The 21,860-nt window shown below is 45.9% G+C and overlaps 1 protein-coding gene across 3 annotated transcripts in view; it reads left to right on the top strand.

Annotated features, from left to right (window-relative positions):
• GLI2 (GLI family zinc finger 2) overlaps positions 1 to 21,860 on the top strand; it is a 190,617-nt gene that overhangs the window by 151,640 nt on the left and 17,117 nt on the right. For all 3 annotated transcript variants that reach the window (XM_042041003.1, XM_042041004.1, XM_042041005.1), the window contains 5 exons: positions 9,389 to 9,590; positions 11,691 to 11,904; positions 13,464 to 13,577; positions 16,985 to 17,116; positions 20,726 to 20,875. In XM_042041003.1, coding sequence (XP_041896937.1) covers positions 9,389 to 9,590; positions 11,691 to 11,904; positions 13,464 to 13,577; positions 16,985 to 17,116; positions 20,726 to 20,875 — 812 coding nt within the window. The remainder of the gene's footprint in view (positions 1 to 9,388; positions 9,591 to 11,690; positions 11,905 to 13,463; positions 13,578 to 16,984; positions 17,117 to 20,725; positions 20,876 to 21,860) is intronic.

Genomic DNA, 21,860 nt, shown 5'->3' with positions numbered 1-21,860 from the left:
GCTTTTAAGATGAAAGACTTTGTGGTCTTGCTGCTTCATAAAGCGACTGGCTTAGAATGATAAAAGCTGTTCTGGCTGTTCAGTGATGGGAGTTTACAGATATTTCTAATGGAAAAACAGTTTCTCATCTGCAGCTGCTGTGGAAGCTTTACCTGAACATTTTATGCTGACAATTCCTAGATTAATTTGGAATGTGGATCCCAGTTTGAAAGAGAGAGCACATGCTCCTTGGTACCATCCTGCCCTCTAACACTCAAAATATATCTCAGGCTTCTCTGTTACAAAGCAGCTGGTCAGTAAGACTGCTCTGTCTTCCCTCCCAAGGGTTAATGTCTGTGGTTATAGCAGATGGGTGCAAACGAGCCCTGCCAAGTTCTCCTCGGGCTCATGAATAAGACTCCTTCCTCCTTGCCTCCTTATTAGTCCATCTCTGACCAGCAGTGCCTCACTGAAGTGCCAGATAAACAACCAGTGAGGGAGGCAAACACAACTGTTTTCATGGTGGTACAGGCTGGCTCCCAGCACACCAAGATGCTCATCCTCTGGTTTGCTGAAGATCAATCTTTTCTGAGGTACTGAAATACTCCCCTTGGCAGAAGACTCTCATACTGCTTGCCTTCTCCTGAAAACAACTCTACAGTGAATCATGTATCAAAGGTCTCGGTTTCATGCAGCCAAGCTCATAACCATGATTCACTGCAGAGCCAGGGCTCACCAAGCATTTATTATGATCTTTTGGAAAAGCTTTGTTGGTGATTAACTGGAAAGCCTTTTCTGGGCCTTCGCATGTTCTGCATGAGATGGAAACTTTCAAATATTACGAGAATGTGACATGAGACACTACTTTTTAAGAATGTGTAAAGGAGCACCAGTCCAGTACCAGTCTCTGGTCCACGTGCCTGCATTTATCCATCACCCGGAGAAAAGACAGAATTGTACATTATTAAGGCAGAGAGTAAAATGGATGGCTCTGAAATGCTGGATGAAGAGCCAGTGTCTCCTTCTCTTTTTAGAAAGTTATTTCAAAAATTTAAATCAGCAGGGCCTAAGTAAATAGTTGAACAGATAATTTAATAAAGCATCCTCTTATGGTGTTTTTCTGAGACAAGAATATCAGTAGCATGCATAAACCCCCAGTGAGTCACCATCTCACTGCATCTGTCATTCAGAGAGCCCTTTTCTTCCCCGGGAGCCCAGGAACATAGAAACTTTACAAGAACTAGTTTGCTAAAAATGCAGGTGGCTCTTGTTAAACCACATGCAGCACCATCATTCATCTGTGATAACACTGGCACCTGCAGAAGAAAAAGCAGGAGATAAGCATATATTAATTGTGGCCTATTCAGTATCACGTCACTTCCAGACATCTGCAGGCTGGTCCATGGGAGCCATGGACACTGGGAATGGTAGCTCTTCCACAGACACATACCTGGGCCTTTCTGGCTCCTGTAATTGCATTTCTTGGAGAATTTCTCTGTGTCTTCATGGTTTTTGTCAGTGTTTTTCATTCCATCATGTGTCTAAGGTCAGGAAAAATAATAGGATAAGCTGGAGCTTGTTGGTACCAACCCTGTGCCAGGGCTGCTGAATGTTCACATGGTGACTAAGCTGGCTGCTGGGCTGCCCAGAGCTGCATCTCTACTGGGTTTTCAGTGTGCAGCTAGAAGTAGTTAAATCACTGAAGTAGACCACATTTAAGTTCTACGTACCAGACTGCTGGGGTGTTCAGGCCAGTTCCAGTGGAGACTAAACAACCCTTCAGTTAGTTCTCCTGTTCCATTTCCTCATCCAAACAGGGACTTGAAATCCAGGAATGGAGTTTGAATCCAGGCTTAATCCCATTTTCTGGAAAGCCTACACTTTCAAATCAAAAATTAATCACTTTCCAATGTCATGGCGTTGCTGACGGGGTACATTTGATAGTATTTACAGGTTCTAGTCACCAGATCAAAACAATCTTTTGCATTTCTTTTTTGGAAGTAGTGCTACACGGTGGATTATTCCAGGTGATGGAGTGGTTGCGCAAGAGCATCCCTGGGGCAGGAAAGACTGGTGGGGAACACAATGACCCTGGAGATGGCTACAGCTTTCTAAGCATGTTTAGTACTTCCAGCTGTTTTTTTCCCCCTAGGCATAGGGGTTCCTGTGACTACTCTCAGCCCTTCAGGAGAAGCCATTTTCTCTCAGGAGGAGTGTATCCATACTGACTCAGTGCTGCTGCTGTTATAGCCCGTACATCAGCAGATCTAAAAGTGCTGTACAAAGCAAAGCCATTCCATCACAAAGAGAAAAGAAATCAGTGAGTGGAATAGTGGTAGCTTTAGGAACAAGATCCAGATCTTTGGAATAAGATTCTTATGGCCAGGGTGAAAATTAAAGATCATCTTTAAATCCATCACTTTGAGCAAGCATTGAGACTGTGATTGGTTGACCGTGCTGAGTCAGGGAATGGGGAAAAAGCATCTTGAGTGGAAGTTAGGTCCAGGGTAGTCCCTCATGTCCGGAAGGCTGTATAGACATGTTTGTGCAACAGTTACCAACAGCAGGGATGACCCTGCAGTGCTGTCATTTTGTTCAGTTCTGGAGCTAGAGGGGGAATCCCTGCCCTGGTTTTTGCTGCCTGATGCTAGGTAGTCACAAATGTCTTGATTCACAATCAGCAGTTTAACTGGCAAAAGGCTTTGTTCAGCCCAGCATAGCCAGCAGGCCAACAGCTGGCACAGTTGCCTGGGATGTGGGCAAGTCATTAAGCAGGACTTTATTTCCCCAAATCAAACAGTGATTCAGCTTCACCAGCCTCTTTCAGTCAGTGTTGTTGGAGCCTTTCTGCTTGAAGGAAATGATTTAATAGCCAGCAGGGTAAGGAGCAGGGCTGGCAGTGCAGCCTGGTGGTGACTGCAGTCGGCAGGCACGTGGCCGGGAGAGGTGAGCTCAGGACTCTCTCCAGCAGGTTCATGTGGAGCAGCTACACAGGACAAAAGCAGAGAGCTGAGCCTCATGGTGACCTAGATAGGAAGTGCTTCCCCTGGGGCTGGAAGGACCAGCAGCCCTGGGTTTGCAGGCTGGATGTGTTGGGTCACAGATGACTTCCAAAACAAGCCCGCTGTTGGCTACTCTGGGTAGACGGCGTGCTCTGTAGTCGCTTCCTTAAAAACTCTCAAAGACTTATTTTTTTGTTGCTTTCTTTGTCCCAGCATAGAATGGAAACTTGCTGAAATCTCAGAAAAGGTTCAGAAAGCGGGAAACAATTTCCCACCCATTTCTAGCCAGCAGTGCTGTTTTTCTCCCCAGAAAAATATGTGCAGAAGAGAGAAGAAGTCCCAGAGCACCCCTTAAGTGCTGTGTCTGGAATCCTGCTGCACTCTGGTTTCTAAAGAATTCAATTTACATATGCAAGTTGGGTCGACTAAACAGTTACCTTGTGGATTGGGAGTAGAAGAATGCAGCCTTGTCTTTCAGTGAGGATTTGAGGGAAGCATTAGTATTCCTTGAACTGCAAAGTTGACCGGCCTGGGGAGGGAAGAAAGAAGGGTCCCAGGACAATGTCTGGTGCCAGAACAAATGTCCAGCATCTGCTGCAGTCTAAAAAAGAGGTGTGTTGCCTCTGCAGAAGGAGAGAGGGGAATAAGGAACTGGTTACAATAAGAATGTTTGTAGTTTATTGCTGCTTATCGATTAAGGGACTATCCTGTGTTTTTATGGGGCCCTTGGATTTAATTTGATGATGGGAGTGGGATGGGGGGGGATATTTCTGTACACTTTGGATGGAGTTTTCTTGGTGAATGGTGAGGAAGAGGGACCATTTTGATAACACTGTATTTATCCTGGGGCTTGGCCAGGAGATGCAGGGGAAGCAGTGGCTCTGGCTGGGTTCAGTGAGGCGGGAGGAGGGCAGGCAGGGTGCGAGCCATCTGCAGCCCATGTGCCTTACAGACTCGTCTGTTAGGGAGCAGATTCCCCTGGTGACCCTGTACAGTCGAGATCACAGCAACATGTTTGTCTGTAAAGAGTTTCCTTACCCTGAAGATTTCCTTACCCTGAAGGAGCCTCGAAGGAGCTCCCACTGAGTGCCTGGCGTTTCCTTTCAGGAGGCTTTGCTGCCACTGTTTCTAGTGTGACATAAGGTCTGACTTCTCCCTCCAGAAAAAAACATCTCTTGTAAAATCCGTCTGGCCCACGGCCACAGAAGTGGTCGGAGCAGGAACCTCTGCTCCCACATCCCAGGTGAGTTGAGGTCTCATCCTGCCTTTGGGCACTGGGATCCGGCACAGGAGTCAGTCCACAAGCTGCCATGTGTAAGAGCTGACCATTTGGTCATCACTGACCTGTGGATTAATCTAAATTTGGGAGGAGTATCCCAGTTTCTGAGCAACTTGTGGATGTGATAATTCACAGGCACCACAGGAAAGTGCCAAGGATACTCTTGCCTTCTAGCAAAGAAATCTGGACTTTCCTCCCAGCTGGACTGGGCTGGGACATTTGGCAGACACTGCCAATGTCACTCGAAAATTCAGCCTTGAATTCTTGCTAGTTTAGAAATTAGATGTTTAAACACACACATCCCAGGAGAGAAATGGCTTTTGGTTGTGAACTGTGGCATTTACATTTACCCTGAAAAGATAGTGCCACTGTAAAGTCAGGAACTTTTCTACTGAAAAGTTACTCCAGGCAGTTTTGAAAGATTTCCTAAAATATGTGAGTTATATTTATTCTCTAGCATGTAGACCAGAGCCCGTGACAGTCACTGTATCGGGGTCTATGTGTGAAATGGTAAGGAAAAGCCCATGCACAACAGTTAAAACACTCTAAAATGTATCTGGAATTGACTTTTTGTAAGGAGAGGCACCAGGGTCAAAGGCTTATGGTAAGTTTTTTATTGTCCTTCATGAGCTGCCATCCACAATGCTGCCACCAATGCCCAAAGCTTTGGGCTCAGCCTGTGCTGTACCCTTCCATTCACCAGTTCACTTCTCCTCCTGATTTGGGAGAGAGAAGGGGACAGTCTTTTGGCTTAAAAGTTCCTGTGTCTTACTCCAGGCCAAAGGATATTTTTGTTGCTTGAAATCTTAAACAGTTTTATTTCTAAGCAGGTATCTTTAGCTTTTGAAAAAAAATAAAAAGGAAGTCGGATTTTCACATTTAGAGCTAAGTTTTTTAATATACACCTAAGAAATAAAACCCAAGATGTTAGTATGTGCATAAAAACGGGTGCGCGCCAACATTCTGTTTTCAAAGTGCGAAAGAGTTAGTTTGAAAGTAAAGATGACATACCTCAAATAAGCAAGTCTCTAGGTCAGCTTTTAAACTCATAGTTATTCCACATTCCAAAGTCCATGGAAAGCATCTGCTGACTTTAATAGATGTTTTTTCAAGACAGAACGTAGAAGTAGCAGATACAGAGCAGCCACCACCTACCTTGAAGATGCTGTAAAAGGTACTTGGCTGGAGACACTATCTAACACCAGAGGAGGCAGCAATACAGAGGTCTCATGAAGTTATCTTTTTTCTTGTTTTGCTGCATGGGCTTTGGCCTATCATTTCTTTGTGGGCCTGGGTGACAAAAAAGAAGTTTTTCCATATCTCAGTAGGATTCAAGGGAAAAAAACCTGAAGGTAAGAAAGATTTCCATCTGAGGTAGAGAGGCACAGAGAAATTAATTTTAAAAACTGAAGTACTGATAGAGGACTGGAATGAATTTTGAAATAATTTCCTACATTTATTTCAATGTGTGACTGTTTCAAATTCATGTTAACCTATGATGATTTTAGGTTTCTGAACATAACAACTTTCAGAACAACAGAAAAAATGCCAATTTTTTTTTCTGTATAGGAGTGTTGAAGGGGGCTACTCTGACAGTTTGGGAACTTGCCCCAGCATGTTTTCCAAACATCAAAAAATTCTTTTAACTAGCCCTGTTCATTCTGAGAAGTCAGCAATTTTGAAAGGGGAGGGGAGAGAGGACTGTTAGTGATAAATGTTCCCAAAGCTTTCCATCTGTGTGTCTGAAAAATGGATCCCACCTTTAGCTACCTCTCTGGGCACAGACCCTTCTAAAGCAGTTGTTTGAGGTTTTTCTTTTGGAACAACACTGAACTTCAGGCAGCAGAGGACTTTGCTTATGTGGCTCAGTGGCTGTCAGTCAGCCTGTGCTGAACACCTTGCTATGTACAGCTACACAAATGCTGACCAGTGCTGCTGCCTGGTACCATTTAACATTTGTACTCCATGTCCTCAGATCAGGAGATTCAGGTCAGGCAAACTTTATTATTTAGAACAATCCCAGTGTTGTTAATCTGCTTTTGAATAATAATTTTGAAAAGGTTCTCTCTTCCTAAATGCACTAGTGAGCATTTCTTCACATGCTTAAACTCCTTTTCCGTTTCCCAGATGATTCTCTTCCCAGGCACCTTGGGCAGGCTGTCATTAAGAAGAGAGGAATTGTTCATCCATAGCATGATTTTAGGTCACAGCTTTCTGTGGAAGCCCGCAAGACCTAAGAGACTTTTGTGTAAAGCATGAGCCCAGCCTATTGGATCTGCTATCAAACATTTCAGATAGCCCACAGTACCTGCAGGATCTAAATTAGACTGGACACTAACGCAATGCATATTACTGGTTTTGGGCTGGAGAATTCCCAGGCGAGCTTGAAAATCTGACAGCTTCCCGCAGAGTTTTACATGGGGAAAAAACTACATACCTGTGTGCAGCAGGGAGGGGTGCCCACGTCGTCTGCACTGCTAAAACCCAGGTTTCTGTTGGACATCAGGTCTTCTTCCCTCTGAAAATTAATGGAAACCAATGGCTGATCCAGCATTGTGGGCATAAATCATGTGAAGGAACAGCGAGAAATGAGTACAAGGCTTTTCTTTCTATTTAGTAATTTATCAAGGGAAGTGGCACATTAATAAACAGATCTCCCTTGAGATGTGGGAGTAACAGAGATAAATATGACTGTCAAATCTGGCCTGCTTCCTTCTGTTAGAGAAGGAGGAGACTGTGGGAATGCAAATGCAGGAAACAGTATCTATATCTGGAATGACACATATTATTTGTAGGACAGAAACACTGACAACTCATCTGAGATGGGGCCCCATTGCACTTGGTGCAGTACGTACAGAATAAAATACAAGCCCTGTCTAAAGGAGCTCATCTAAATAGATGACACTGGGAAATAGGGACACAGAAAGAAGCAGCAACTTGCTCAAGGAGGTGTGGCTGGGAACGACTGGGAACAGCACCCAGGCCTTTCCAGGTTGTGGTGCAGGTTCCTTACGGCCAGAGGACCATTATGATCTGAACGCAAGCAATCTTCATGTTGTTTCATCCAGGGCTCTGGCAGGGCTCAGATTTCAGGAACCAGATGTGAAGTTTGGCAATTCTCCATTTCAGCCCTTCAGGCCAACCTTTGCTGAGGGAAGTTCATTTGCTCAGTTTGGTTTTGTCCGCAGTGCCTCTCCAAAGTGGCTGCATCTTTTCCAGCTTCCAGGGAAGTGCCACTCAGGGCTAGAGTCTTCCAGCTGCAAGCACTAGGGAAGTTTGAGCCCAGTCCCTCGAAATCATGGGACAGCTTTAACACCCATGAGGTGGTTTTTGTAGACTGCTGCGCTTTCTGTTTGCTGCCTGATCTTTGATCTTTTCTAGTGTCTTTCTGCCCCGTGAGGCTGCACAATGTAATTATACAAAATATTATAAGAATGTGTTCAACATACATGCAACAATCTGATTTTTAGGAGAAATTCCCAATATTGTCAGTATTGCAATAAAGGCATTGCATCTTGAAGCTTCTTAGGTGTAGGACAAAAGTCAGAGGAGTGCTTGGTTCAAGTACCGACTTAGCCTTGGATTTCCAGTGGGACGTTGGGCAAGTCATTTATCTTGTGCAATGAGGGTCATTATGGGGACTAAGAGGATGGTGATACTAAACCCCATTGATTACACAGCACCCAGGCATGGTAGTGACAGAGCCACTTTGGTGCACAGGCGAGTCATGTGGAGACTGCAGCTCAGCCACTGGTCTCAGGGAAATGTTGACACAGACTTCTGTGAGCCAACGCAAATCAAGGAATTGTTTGATCACACCGGCAGAATATATTTCACCTCCTTCTACATCCCATTCACCCTTTCACATACCAGCACTGTCATCAGGACGGAAAGTTCATGCTCTTACAAAGTGCAAGGTTTGTACCTGGTGGTGTTCAACCAAAATCAGTGCCTTCAACTAGCTAGAGGGAAATAGCTCATATTTCCTGTCTGGGTAGTCTAGTGTTTTATTCACGGTGTGTAATAGGATATACTCATAGTACGCTTTCTAGGGAGACCACCACTGGAAAAGTCAGGTGGTGATACATTGCTGTGCTCATCAAGGGAAGGAGCTGGAGCAGCTGAGCCCTCCTGCACCCCTGGGTGGATGGCAGGGATTACCAATCAGGACCCATTGCCAAGTGCTATATTTTACCCTTAGAATTTTTTTTTTTTTAAATTCACAATCCAAACAACTGCTTGCTTTGGAGGGATGAGTCATTCCAGGCAGAGTTTCGATCTGGTACGATGGTACTGGGGAAGGTTGTGATATGGCCCATCTGCAACTCCTGTCTGTGCCACCCCAGAGATCTGCAGGTGGGTCAGGCCTGGGCAGAGTTTCCTTTGGATGAAGTCAGTCATTCCAGTTAGCAGTGCCGAAACACCAAGGGATGCCAAACTTGTACAGTAGTAACCCGTCATGTATTGCAGATCCATAAATGGGCCTGGCAGGGTTGGAAATTACTTCATGCCTGAATGATTGACAATTGCTAATAGGGTCCAGGCACTGGCAGGTCCCCTCGGAGGGGGAGAGCTTGAACTTTGTGCCTGAGCTGCCAAATTGCTTTCCTTAAAACTCTTAATTTACTTTCAGAGTTTCTGGAGCCTCGCCTCCTTCATTAATTGGATGGTCAGCATTGTGCTCATGCTCATTTGGTTTCCGTTCCCCCCGCGTGCAGGCACACACTCACCATTTGCAATGGTCTCCCCAGCTTGGATGTGCAGCTCCCCTGGCCTGCTGCTCCTGACACCGAGTCAACGGGCACGGCTGCGCTCATGGAAACCTTGCAGGGCTTTCTCTCTTTTAATTTTAAGTTAATTTAGTGCCTATGAAAGGGGGTGATGGACAGGATTCTGTACCCCTGAGGACAGCAAAGCAAGCAGGCGCTCATGGTGCTGCCTGACCCCTGTCATTCAGCACCCAGAAGAGAGGAAAACTCCCATCAAAGGGCAGTTGGTCCCTGCGCTGCTCCTGGGTCCTGAACATCCCACAGCAGTCATGAGTGCAGCAGTTCTCAGGACTTCCAGCCCGTCTGCAGGAAGGGAGCAGCCCACTGGTCTTGTCTGACAAAATCTCTCTTTCCTGCAGTGTCCCGGTTTTCGAGCCCACGGGTGACTCCAAGATTAAGCCGGAAACGAGCCCTGTCTATCTCCCCGCTCTCTGATGCCAGCATTGATCTCCAGACAATGATTAGGACCTCCCCAAACTCTCTTGTGGCATATATCAACAACTCCAGAAGCAGTTCAGCAGCGAGTGGCTCCTACGGCCATTTATCTGCCGGGACGATCAGGTAAAGCTCTGGGATCAGTTCCATTCAGCTGAGGAACCATCCCCACGAGAGAAAGGATGATCCTCCAGCAAGGGAGACCTTCCCTTCCTCGCAACCTCTGCTTTTGTGCATCAGGGCTGTGTAGTGTAGTAATTCAAAGCCCCCATCTGGTTTTGCATGTGGAAGGGTATTTCGTGGCATATGGGGTGGGGTTTTTTTGGCTGGATTGGGGTTATTGGCTACCACATTTCCAGTAATTACAGTATGATCATGCCTTCCCACAAGCAGAAACAGATAATAAATTTATCTTAAAAAATGTTCATTGTGAGCAGTTGGACTGGTTAAGAAACACTTCGATTTAAGAGATTGCCCCAAAGTATTCTCCAAATTATTGGCCCACATTCTTAGAAAAAATGTTGCCTGGGTGGATAGAAGAGCCTAATTCTAAAAGTGTATTTAAACCAAATCTAAGCCCTTGAGTCAAGTTTTGTTCAAATCTTAATTAAAAAGCACTTACATTAGGCAGCTGACTCTTGTCAATTCCTACTGTGATTGCTTCACCCAAGTTTCACAATGTTATTATTCTTTTTATTACTTAACTGTTAAAAATGTTAGATCTAATTAACACTGATGTTGCAAAGCAAGGGTTATAAAGATTATGCATGCTTAAAACTTGTGGGGGAAAACAGAGATGTTGTTATTAATAAGTGTAACATTAATTATGTAAGTTACTTTATCCAGTAGCATAATTTAGAAACTGACTGTAAAATCGAACATAAGGCTGACTTGAACACATTGCAACTTCTTATCTGGTAATCATATTTTTTATAGTCTTTTTACCTGTCATCATTAGCTACACATACCTGTAGCATCTTAACTTATACTCAGATATTAAGAGTAATGTCTGGTGTTTTTAACAAATCAGTATCTGGGGACTGACCTAATGATCAACTTCTGGCCTCCAAGAGAATAATCAACTAATAATAAAGAATTTGAAACCCTTCTCAGTGTTCTAAAAATATATCCTAAATGTCAGGATCTGTAAAATGAGTTACATATATAACAGCATAACTGCCAGAACTTTGGCATGAAAAGACTTTTTTGTTATTATTTTAACAGCGTCTTAGGGGCAGGAATGAAATAATCTCTCCAAAAGCAAAATTGGTAATTAAGCGTGTTTCTAATTATGGCCCCATTCTCTGAGAACTCAGACCCTGGGCAGTTTTAGTGGTGTGAGAGAAAATACCATGAGGGTAAAGGTTCAGGACAGCCACTTCTTGAAGGTGGCAAATAATCAGTTTTTGGGCTGAATGTCTATGGTTCGTGCATCACATGTCTAGAGTTACCACAGAGCATCTCCTGTGCTTCTCTATCTCTGCCCAGTGAACTTGCCCCTGGGAGTGAGCCCCTTTTTTCCAAAAGAAGAGCTTTGTTTTTACTGCTCTCCAGTGCTGCATCTTGTCTCAGACCTGTTGCCCCAGTTATTGCCCAAGCAGCCAGGGGCGAGTGGTGTTCCTGGTCACTGCTGACCTAGATTGGAGATGAACCAGTGACCTACATAGGAAGGGTGACATGCTTTAGCGGTCCCCTGAGCCAGCACTCCCCTCACCTGAATGCAGAGTAAATTGCATAGTTTTGGATTATGTTTAATGGATACTTATTCATCCCTGCTGTAATCTGTGCCAGGTGAGCCAGGTGATGCTTTTTTTTCATATCCAGGTTAGCATAACCCCAAAGCTGCAAGTCTGCAGAAGAAGTCTGCCTGGGAAAACCCAGGAGCCTTAGGGGCTGCAAAGCCAGATGCGCCCAAGTCCCATCCTCTTCTGCACTCCCTGCCGAGGGCTTTTGTTGGTTTTTTTACATAGGAAGCAAAGAAATTACAATCAGTCTAATGCTCGGGTGAAAATGATTCACAAGTTTGCTGAAGCATGTGCAAGACAAACCGTGACTTTGCAGTAAAGCAGGCAGTCAGGTTTAACCTGGCATTGAAGGCGTGTAGCTGGGCATTGCAGCCTGGCTCCTGGAGTCTCCAAGACACCATAGTTGAATCAGTCACTAGCTAATTTGATAAATATTGTTTAAAATAACTCCTTATCATTTCTCTTTCTCCTGTTGCTGCAGTCCGGCATTCAGCTTCCCCCACCCGCTAAACCCCGTGACGTACCAGCAGATCCTGACCCAGCAAAGAGGCCTGAGCTCAGCCTTCGGACACACTCCTCCCCTGATCCAGCCATCCCCAACCTTCCCCCCGCGGCAGCACATGGCAGTCATCTCCATGAACCCATCACCGGCACAGAGCAGCAGCAACAGCAACTGCATCTCTGACTCCAGCCAGGTAGGGACAGCCATCCTGCATGGCACATGTGGAAATGGAGGCACATTCTCCATGGGATGTAGGCTTCCCTTCATGGTGGCTGTGGGAGTTTTAACAATTCTCTTTTTACTCGTGCTATCCCCTTATGTTGCTTTTTCTTTTTCCTGGCAAGTGTTTCTGAATTAGTCACAGACAAATTTTGTGCCCATCTCCCTTCTTTGCACCTACCCATGCAGAAACCAAAGGCCTTCATCCATCAAAGTATTGAACATGATATGCAAGGTTCATCCCAGGCAGGAAATCTCCTTGAACACATTATGTCCTGTTGAAATTGAGGGAAATCAGTTGCTGTAGTGTTTTGCAAAACAAGCACCTATGAACCAAGCTTCTTCAGTACCTTCACCAATCCCTCTTTCCTTTTTTGTACTCATGTGAACCATGACGATGGTCTTAATTTTTAGCATGTAAGTGCATCCTATGTAGGACCTCTTCACATTTTACTTACAGTTCCTTCTTTTTCGGTAGGTTTTCTCTCAGTGTGTCCCTGCTGTTGATTTTTACTGCTAAATTTTGCAAAACTGGGGGCCAGATTTTGAAAACCAGGAATGAGATCCCACACTTTAAGTACGTCTTACAAATATCTGTGAGCACACAAGCGCGTACATGTGTGCACAAGCCCTCCACGTGCACTGGGTTAATGAATATGCCTAGCATATTCTTAATCATTTTTCTTTTCCATTTACATTCCTTCGAAGTCTAAATTGCATTGCTTTTCTCCCCAAAGACTTATTTCACCATATGTCACACCCATTTCAAATTGTTGTTTTAGTTGTATCATACTGAACTTTTAAGACTGGTTTATTGTTTTAGGGTTTCTCATGGCTGCTGCACTGCAAACTCTGTTTGTTATTGCAGGTTGTTTGATTGATTGGTTTTGTTTTCTCCTTACAAACTGGCTACCAAAATTATGTGGCTGGCAGGAGTTCTGCCTCTGTTTAATAATTTGCAGGACCAATCTTGAGCAATTAGCAAGAGTATTTAAAATGTTAATGTTCCAATTTTATGCACATACAATGGGATGTTTTTTCTCCTGAAGTTGTTCTTTTTTTTTAAGAGCTTAGCAAATTACACATATAGTCTTTCATGGACTCAGCACGCCAGAGCCCTCACATATAACTAGAGCCCCCTTGCTCCCCCCAGGAATTCCTTTTCTCAACAAATCATTTCGTCACATTGAGAAATAAAACTGTGGCTTGGGTGGGGGGTGTGTAAGGCTTTGATGGCTATGCCATGGACTGTATTGCTCTGGAACAGAGCAGCAGTGGCGAGGCCAAGCTCACTGGTGAGCCTGCAGAAGCAGGGGCTGCCCTTGATTCTTCTTCCCTCTCTCCCATCCCTTCTGCCTTGCACAAACCCACATGGGTTGGTTTTCATATGAACCCCAGGCCAACCCTGCTCTCCCCTGCCACTCCTGAAGCTCAACCATGACTGATTTTTAAGTTAATTTTTAATGAGGAAGTGGGCCACTGTCTGTCATCCCCAAACCTCGGTGCCATTTCTTGCCTGGTTTTCTTTCCTAGAGCAAGCAGAGCAGTGAGTCGGCCGTGAGCAGCACCGTCAATCCAGTAATTAACAAACGCAGCAAAGTCAAGACTGAAGTTGAGGGCTTGCTCCCAGTGTCCCCAAACACACAGGTAACCTCCCTGCTGTGAGCCATGTTGTGGGGTTGAGGTGGCGAGCTGCTGGGTCTCATCTTCGGGAACGATCCTCTTGGCATCTTTTGCTGCAGGTGGGAGCAAGGCAGCAAAATCTGCCAGGCAGGTGGGTGTATCTTGGAGCACAAAGCCCAGGAAGGTACACGGCAGAGCTGCAGTGACTGAGTGAAGCATTCTGTGGGTACTTGGGACTCTGCTTGCTGTTGCTGTGCTTGGATAGGAAAAAAAGGAGAGAGCAAATATATCAAGTGTAATAACATAAAAATGATGTCTGAGTTTTCTGTGCTGCAAAGCAAGCAGTATAAACGTCTCAGAGCAAACATAGATTATGAGGGAAGCTTGCATGTAGGTAGAAAGCTTGCAAAAAAAGGACAACTTCTTGATTCAACAAGGAATTGCTCCTAGAAACATCCTTTACGCTGGTGACACAACATTTGACACCAAGAAGGGCCCAGAGGCCTTTGCTTTCTTTCTGGAGCTCTGTGATTGCAAACTGTTTAATGGCTGACAGTATCCATCTGACCGTCCTTTATCACAACTGTAAACTATCAGGAGTGCTCTGGGCACTTCATTTTCATGAAATATTAGGCCGTGTTATTGTCAAGTGAATGGAAGAGTTGATGACAAATTTCTCCTTCTGCCCTGGTTCAGGAGCAGGTCTCAGCATGATGCATGGGGACAGCAACGTGTGCAGTCATCAGGGGGCTGGTAAAATTGATGAAGATAGCATATCAGGGAAAGATAAACATGCTGTAGTCAGCACGATTAGGGCAAAGAGGCACCTCTCTGGAGCTTTGAGTTTAGGAGTGCATCTACACACTGCTGCAAAATCACATGCCCTGAAAAACCAATCTGGCCACCGCCTGGGCTAATAGGGTAGTGTGTTTATTTCTTGCAGCAAATGAAAAAATATTTGAAAGCTATCACTTACTTTCTCAAAGTATGTGTAGCAGAGGAGCTGTGGGACAGACAGCTGCTTGCTCAATGGCTGCCATCCTCCATGTGCTGCTCCATGCGAAGCCGTGTGCACCCAGTTTGGGAGCACTTGGATAGCACCAGCCTGGCTCACTCCTGTAGCCCTCCTCCAGGGTTTCATCCACTGGGTCTTAAAAACACTGAAATTAGCACTGAATGGAGCGGGGGAGTTGTCTAAAGCAGTGCAATGAGATTTGATTAGAATAGCAAGGTGAAATTAGGAGTAGGAAAATGCATGCTGATCATCTAATAGTTCCTAGTGAGGGGGTATGTGAAGTAATTCCCTAAAGGAAGTGTAGGTTCCACATCTTGCAGCATTTCAGTATTGACTGGGAAATTACTAGAAGGTACCATGTAAGAGACAGCCCATTCTTGGCAAGGAGAACAGGTTAAAAAACTGAATGTAGTGGGTGTCTCCTTTGGTCTAAGCAAGAGGAATTAATTAAATTTAGAAATGCTTTTTCTGCAGGAGACTGTGCTGAAAAGTTGTGTTGCAGTCAGTTAGTAATTGACTGATCCATTTTTTGCTGACTATGAAGTTCATCCATCCCCAAAAGTGTGTATGTTTTGTTTTGGAAATGCTGCATTTGGAACACCTCATGTGAGTTGTGGTTTGGGTGTTCGCAATCCTTGGCCAGCCAGTATCTCCCATGATGGTTTGTGCTGTAAAAAATGCAATCAGACAAGATTTGTGGGACACAGTGAAGTACCAGGCATGAGGGACCTGAGTTACTGAACTTCTACAGTGCCACAAGGGCTCCAGTACAGATTCAGACTAGCATTGAACTAGCTAGAAATGAAACAAGTCAATCCTTTTTAACAAATTAAATTGTTACAATTCCATTTTTCCAGCAGAAGGTATAAAATTTTTGGCAAAAAAAGATTTTTAGTAGAAAATGACAGTTGTCTGGGGACCGCACTTTGTATGGAGACAAACATTCCAAAAATAATAATGTTTACAGCTCAACCAAATAGGAATTGCAGGAAAAAGAAGTTGCTGTTTGAACTTTCTCAGACTGTTGCTCTGGGCTCTGGTATAGTTTGAATCTCCAGAAGTCTTTCTGTAAATTACTACAGTTTCCTGTCCCAAGAGCCACCTTGCAATATCTTTTTTTTTTTTTTTAATTAAAAGCTAATTAAAACAAATCTCTTTCTGCCCATATCTAAACTTTTGAATTGAAAAGTCACTGCTGGCATGTATGTCATGAGCTAGTTAATGAAAATTGTGGAACTTTGGTACAGCATGTCTCGCTTTCCAAGCCATATAATGCTGTTAAGTCGTTAATCATTGCAGCTCCCCAGTAGGCATTGGAAAAGTGTTGGTGGGGAAGGAGATGGCAGTCAGATAGGTCTGTTTGGGCAGGCCAGGGACAGTTTGGGTTTGTGTCTACACACATATGGGTCCAACTGGAGCACCAGATCATGAGGAACAGTGTCTGCTGTGGTCAGTCACCCCAGATGCTGCTGCCTGCTTTGTCCTACGCAGCAGTAGTAACTGGGAGGAAAGGGCATGAAGGGGGTCAAAACCTGCAGGGTTTTGTCTTGCTAAATTCCCAAGCCAATACTGGCTGCTGATGGCCTTGTCTGTAGTGCAGGTGTCTGATGCATGCAGAGCTGACAATTGTCCTTACTTGGAGTTGTACTGATTATGTTGTCTGTTACTGTTGTGTAGTTGCCCATCCTCATAGCAGCCATAACAAAAATCTTCTGTGCTTCATTTAGCACTGAGGAGCTGGCTAGACAGAGAAGTCAAGGAGAGAGCTCACAGTGTACCCAGCATTAAAGTAACTAATTTATGAGTCCAGAGTCCCAGGAGCTTTGTCCTGCAACCTGCTCTTCACTGGGTCTTGCTGAAGCTTTCCAAATTCCCTTCTCAGAGAAGTGCTTTGAGAGCTCATCACTTTGTCCCTGTGGAGCATCCTGCAGGCATGAATCTTTGGGTAAGGGTTAGGTATCATTTTCTCATCTACTGAGAGATGCAGAAAACAGGAGCCCCCTGCCCAGCCCATGTCAGATGAGTCTGGGCTCTGGGCTCTGACTGCTCTGTGGTTTCTTCATGCTCATGTTTCTCCACTCTGCCCAGATCAGTTGTTTTGCTCCAGTAGAGAACACAACCAAAGGTCAGAAGCCAGGTTTTTCCTTTCTCCAGCCTTTCCTGGGACTGCCCACAACCTGGCTGAATCCAGGCACTGCAACAACAGTGGCTTTGGGGTGCCTCGTGTCTTGTAGTCAACTCTGACCCACTTCTGCCAAAACTCTGTAGCTCTTTATTTCACAGTAATCATGAATGTTATGTAGCCACAACGAGCATGGTTTTGTGATCAGTTGATACTTGCCCTGTAATCTATGAGTGATGAAGGAATTCAGATGAAAGAAGTTCACCTTATACAATGCACCGTTATGTGTTGCAGGAGCATCTGACAGACCTGAAAGAAGATCTTGATAAGGATGAATGTAAACAGGAGCCTGAGGTTATTTATGAGACTAACTGTCACTGGGAAGGGTGCACAAAGGAATATGACACTCAGGAGCAGCTCGTCCATGTGAGTAATGGTTGGGAGGAAACCCCAGCGATAAATTTGGGTTTCTGTGCACTTGTCCTCATTTTTTATCACTAGCTGCTGTACAGCCAGAGCTCACCCTGGGAGCTACTAAAGGTGCAAATCAGAGATACGGTGTGTAAACACTGCCAAAGCAGGTCGCTGCTCCCGGAGGAGTTCAGCTGAAGGAAGCCTCTCATAGATTATATGATATTGCTCCCTTCTCAGCTGCTGAGGCTGCACTTCCAGTCTCCCTTGTGCCTGGCCCAATGACAGAAGGCTCAGTGCAGAGGACCTGATCACAAAATGGGGAAGGGGGCTGAGCCCTTCCCTCTTCACTGGCCATATTCACTCAGCCTTCCCACAGAGCTACACCAGCTATGGGTCAGGGATCGTCCATGCTGTCCTCAGTCCTAGTCCAGGCTGGGAAAGCCTTTTATGCTGCTGTTAATGAGCTGTGGAGCCATATCACTTAGAGGCTGTTGACCTGCTCAGCTCATCCCTCCCACAGAAACAGAGCACCTTCAGAGTTTGGAGACATGCTCCAGTGTCTGAAATACAGAAAGTGGGTTGATTTTCTAAGGCTTGGGAAACACGGCTTCCATAATCACAGTGATGTTCCCAAACCAGTGTCAAAACTGCTCTCTGAAGGATCCCCAAACTAAGTCATTAATCAGATTTTCAGTTCTAATTAATTCCAAGAACCTTTTGTATGCTTTGCTTCATCTTGGGTATCCACCGTTTGGTTTCCTTTGGCTTCTGGGATCAACAAATCCCTCATACTCTGAGAAGTGCCTGTGAAATCAGACACAATCTGTGTCTAAGCCCCATCCCTGCTCTCAGCCCAACACCCTCCCAGTCCTTATTTTGGCTCTATGGTGTGAGTCCATTTGTTTGAAGCCAGCCCATATCTGCTGGGAATTCACCAGCCCAGCAACCCTGATGCTTGCAGCAGAGTTACGGATTAAACAAATTTTGCAACAGGAGCTGCTGCCTTCTCATTTTCCTTCAGCCTTTTGCTGCCTTATTCAACTGGGCTCCCAGCTTGCCAGGGGCCACCCATGTGGCTGCCTTCCCGAGGGCTTGTGTCTGCTCTCTCCATTTTTTATATACCTTCATTTCAGATATGTTTAGATGCCCTCAAATAGGCATCAGGCACCATTTGCCCAAGTTCTGCACACAAACATTGTCCAGAGGGACCACACTCTGAATTAAAATTTTGGGCCCATGCTCTTCTTCCATCTAAGGCTAGTGCCTGCCTGCCTCTGCCAGAAGCCAGAAGGTTCAGTGCATCAGGTCCTTGAGTACAGACAGATTTGGAAACAGTTTTCAAGGTCAATTAAGTGATAAGGTGCTTAATGGGTTGCACATTGCATGCCATGGGGTGTTGCTTTTCTGGGATTAAACCACAGCATGCCTGTCAGATGGGCTGGGCTCACATTTGTTCAGTAGTTTTTGTGTGTTTCCCTCTCAGATGTAAGAAAAACTAACTCTGCCCAGAGCAAAGTGCAGAGCACCAGGCTGCTCAGCACAATTTATTTCCAGAAAAAAAAAAAAAAACCAAACCAAAGAAAAACATTAAAAACATTTGATGAAATATCCCAAGATTTTCCTAAATTTGGAAGGTTACAAAAATTGAGTCTTCTGTACTGTGATTACTAGCAACATGGAGTTGTGGCTTTGGGATGCCCAAAATACACATGCAAATGAAATACAGATGTCGTGGGCCGGCTTCTGAGGAGGTGCCATCCCACCATGCATGGAAAAACTGTAGTTTGTGTGCAGAGCAAAGTACCTGGGCCAGCAGGGTCTGTTCCCCATACACGGTGTGCTTGTGGGAAAAATGCACATCAACAGGGAGCAGCAGGAGTGATGACGTATTTTTGCAAACATACTGCTGCTCCCAACCTCAAAGGTCACACTCAGTTTGAGAGAAGCCCAAGCAAACCCTTCAGCCAGGTAGGGGCTAAGGAGCTGTAGCTGAAGTGGGGTGAGCTGTGCAACTCCTCCTACACTATGTGATGGGAAGCAGATGTTGCCCAGACCGGGATTGAATAGTCCTGAATGAGGGCTAGAGTTCCCCTTCCATAAATGTTCTTCCTCTGGCTCAAACAAGACCAAATGGACAAGCCTGTGCACTCCCACACTCCAGCATTGCTGTTTGTAATCTTGGTTGCAAGTTAGACTCCCACACAAACAAGAGCCTGGAGACATATCTTCCCAGTCTGGTCTGGACATGGTTTAGCATGTCCATGGGCCTCTGGGGAGGTTCATCAGATTTCCACCATCTGAGGCTAAAATCTCATACCAATGCCATGTTGTAAAACCAGAACTGTAGGCAGTAGAACTCCAAACCCGTACGAAACCTCTCCCAAACCCAGCCTCTCTCGACTCTCCCAGCACGCAGCTTTGGCTCTCAGTGTATATGTGTGGTGCCCAAGAGACCAGCTGAGCCCCACACACCTCCTCTTGTCCCTCAGTAGAACTGGGACCCCAGCAGGACCCTGACCCCAGGACTGGACCGCAGCACACAGAACGCTGAGACTGGATTCAGCTGGGACAGTGAAGGATGATAAATCTGTTTTAATGTACTTTTGTGTCCTCATGCTGCCTCACTGCCCCAAGAGAGTCTCATCCCTAGCTGCAACGTGTGTGCCTGGCCTTGGCCAGGGGAATGAAGGCGGGGGCTGGAAAAAATCTCAGCACAAAAAAAGCCAAAACCCAAACCCAAGTGGTTTATTTTAGGATTTCCTGTCAGTGAATGTCGTCTGAAAACACAGGAGCGAGGACAGGCATTATTTTTGGCAATGAGACCCCATTCAGAGAGACAAGGACGCCACGGGAACGGCGCTGCCGACAGGCTGGCCTCTGGCTCTGTTTATTTTCGGCAGGGCTTCATCTGCCCTGCACTGGGAAAAAACGACCCACTTCTTCCTACCAGAGTGGACGAAGGCACCATTCTGGGTCTGGCTTTTCAACACTCCAGCACAGAATTTCATGGGCCAGAGTAATTAGCAGTAATTGAGCTCTCCCTGGTGCATAGCTCTCAGATGCTGTCATTTCCTGCCAGCCACCAGCACTGGACAGCAGGTGGATGTCATGGGGCCAGCATATGGGCTTAGAAACATAGGATCGTTTAGGTTGGAAAAGACCTTTAAGTTTATTGAATCCAACCGAGGCTTGTCTCCTCCTGTCCACCATCCTCCAGCAGTGCCCCAGAAAAGGGTCTCAGGTGTGTAAATGAAGCACAGGAGGGTTCAGTAGAGACAAAAATTATTCTGTCATCCCCCTCAAGAGTGGCATCAAGTAGCTGGGGACACACTGAGAGGACTCCCTCTCCCCGGCACCATGGGTCCCCATTGCTTTTGCAAACCTCCCATTTTTAGCTGCTTTGGACGCAGTGTGCTGGGTGCTACACACCTTTCTCTGCAGGACACACCAGACCACAGTACTGGGTCCTGTGTCCCTGGTGTTACCTGTGCACCTGGCACCCAGGTGCTACAGTGCTTGACAAGCATTGGGGAGAGAACATCTGGCTTTTGGAGCACCGTGTGACATTCGCTGGCATCAGCTCTTCCAGGAGTGACCTGCTTTTCCTTTCTCTCCTACCAGCACATCAACAACGATCACATCCACGGGGAGAAGAAGGAGTTTGTCTGCCGCTGGCAGGACTGCACACGGGAGCAGAAGCCCTTCAAGGCTCAGTATATGTTGGTGGTGCACATGCGAAGGCACACGGGAGAGAAGCCACACAAGTGCACGGTGAGCTGGCAGGGACATATGGTGCATCTCACTTGGCAAGTGGGACACTGGGCTGGGGTGGTCACAAAAATGTGTTTGCAGACACGGGCATGGCTTCAAGTAGGGCTCTACCAGGGCAGCCACTGGCACCAGCTCAGAGCCAGTCCAGCCCTCTGTGTCTGGGTTACAGCTACTTGCAGGTTAGACCCTGGGGACGGGACAAGAGGTCAAGGAGTGTGGTTGAGCAAGGTGTAAGTGGGCAAAACTGTATTTCCATGGAAAAAATTATTTCAGATCTACCACAGAGATCCAAGGCAACTCAGGACAAGTCACTTAAGGTGGAAATCCAGCCAATTTAGTTGCCTACATCCAAGAAAGAAGCCAGTAATACCACACTGTGGGGAACCGCCTAACCCTGGTCATGTCTAACTTGGCATTACGCACTACAGCTTCTGGGACTGCAAGATTCCCTCACCCACGGACCCAAGCATGCACACAAGCCTCTTTCCAGCATGGGAATCTAGGCCAACACCTCCTACCTCTGCTCTCTTAATCCAGAGGAGAGGCTAAGCCATAGGTGCATAAGCCCCAAGAAGATCTCAGTCCCCAGACCTTCTGCATACCAGCAGCACTGCGCCTAGGGTTAAACACTGCCTGAGGAAGAGTATGGGGTAGTATTTTGTATCTCAGCCCTGGGTGCAGGCTCACAGACGACATGGGAGAGCTGGGCTCTCCTTCTCCCTAGCCTCAAAATATTAAATCCCATATGTGCCTTCACACTTGGAGCCTCCCACCGCACTGCTGGCTGGTGTGGGGCAGCCATGGATGCCTGATGGGGGGCACAAGAGGGAAGCGAGGTACGGAGTTCAGTAACTGTGATCAGCTGATGGGAGAAGTGTTCACAATCTCCCTCCTCATATGCTCCAGCCCTTACTCCTCCCAAAGGGCCATCCCTGTCTTTTGATATCCTCTGCTGTCTTCATTCTCCTCTTGATGGCGTTTCATA

This window comes from Corvus kubaryi, unplaced genomic scaffold (genome assembly GCF_017639235.1).
Source record: "Corvus kubaryi isolate FWS band 111438036 unplaced genomic scaffold, C.kubaryi_AGA036_p1.0 37396, whole genome shotgun sequence".
NCBI classification, from domain to species: Eukaryota; Metazoa; Chordata; class Aves; order Passeriformes; family Corvidae; genus Corvus; species Corvus kubaryi.
This window is presented reverse-complemented; position numbering and strand designations above follow the sequence as displayed.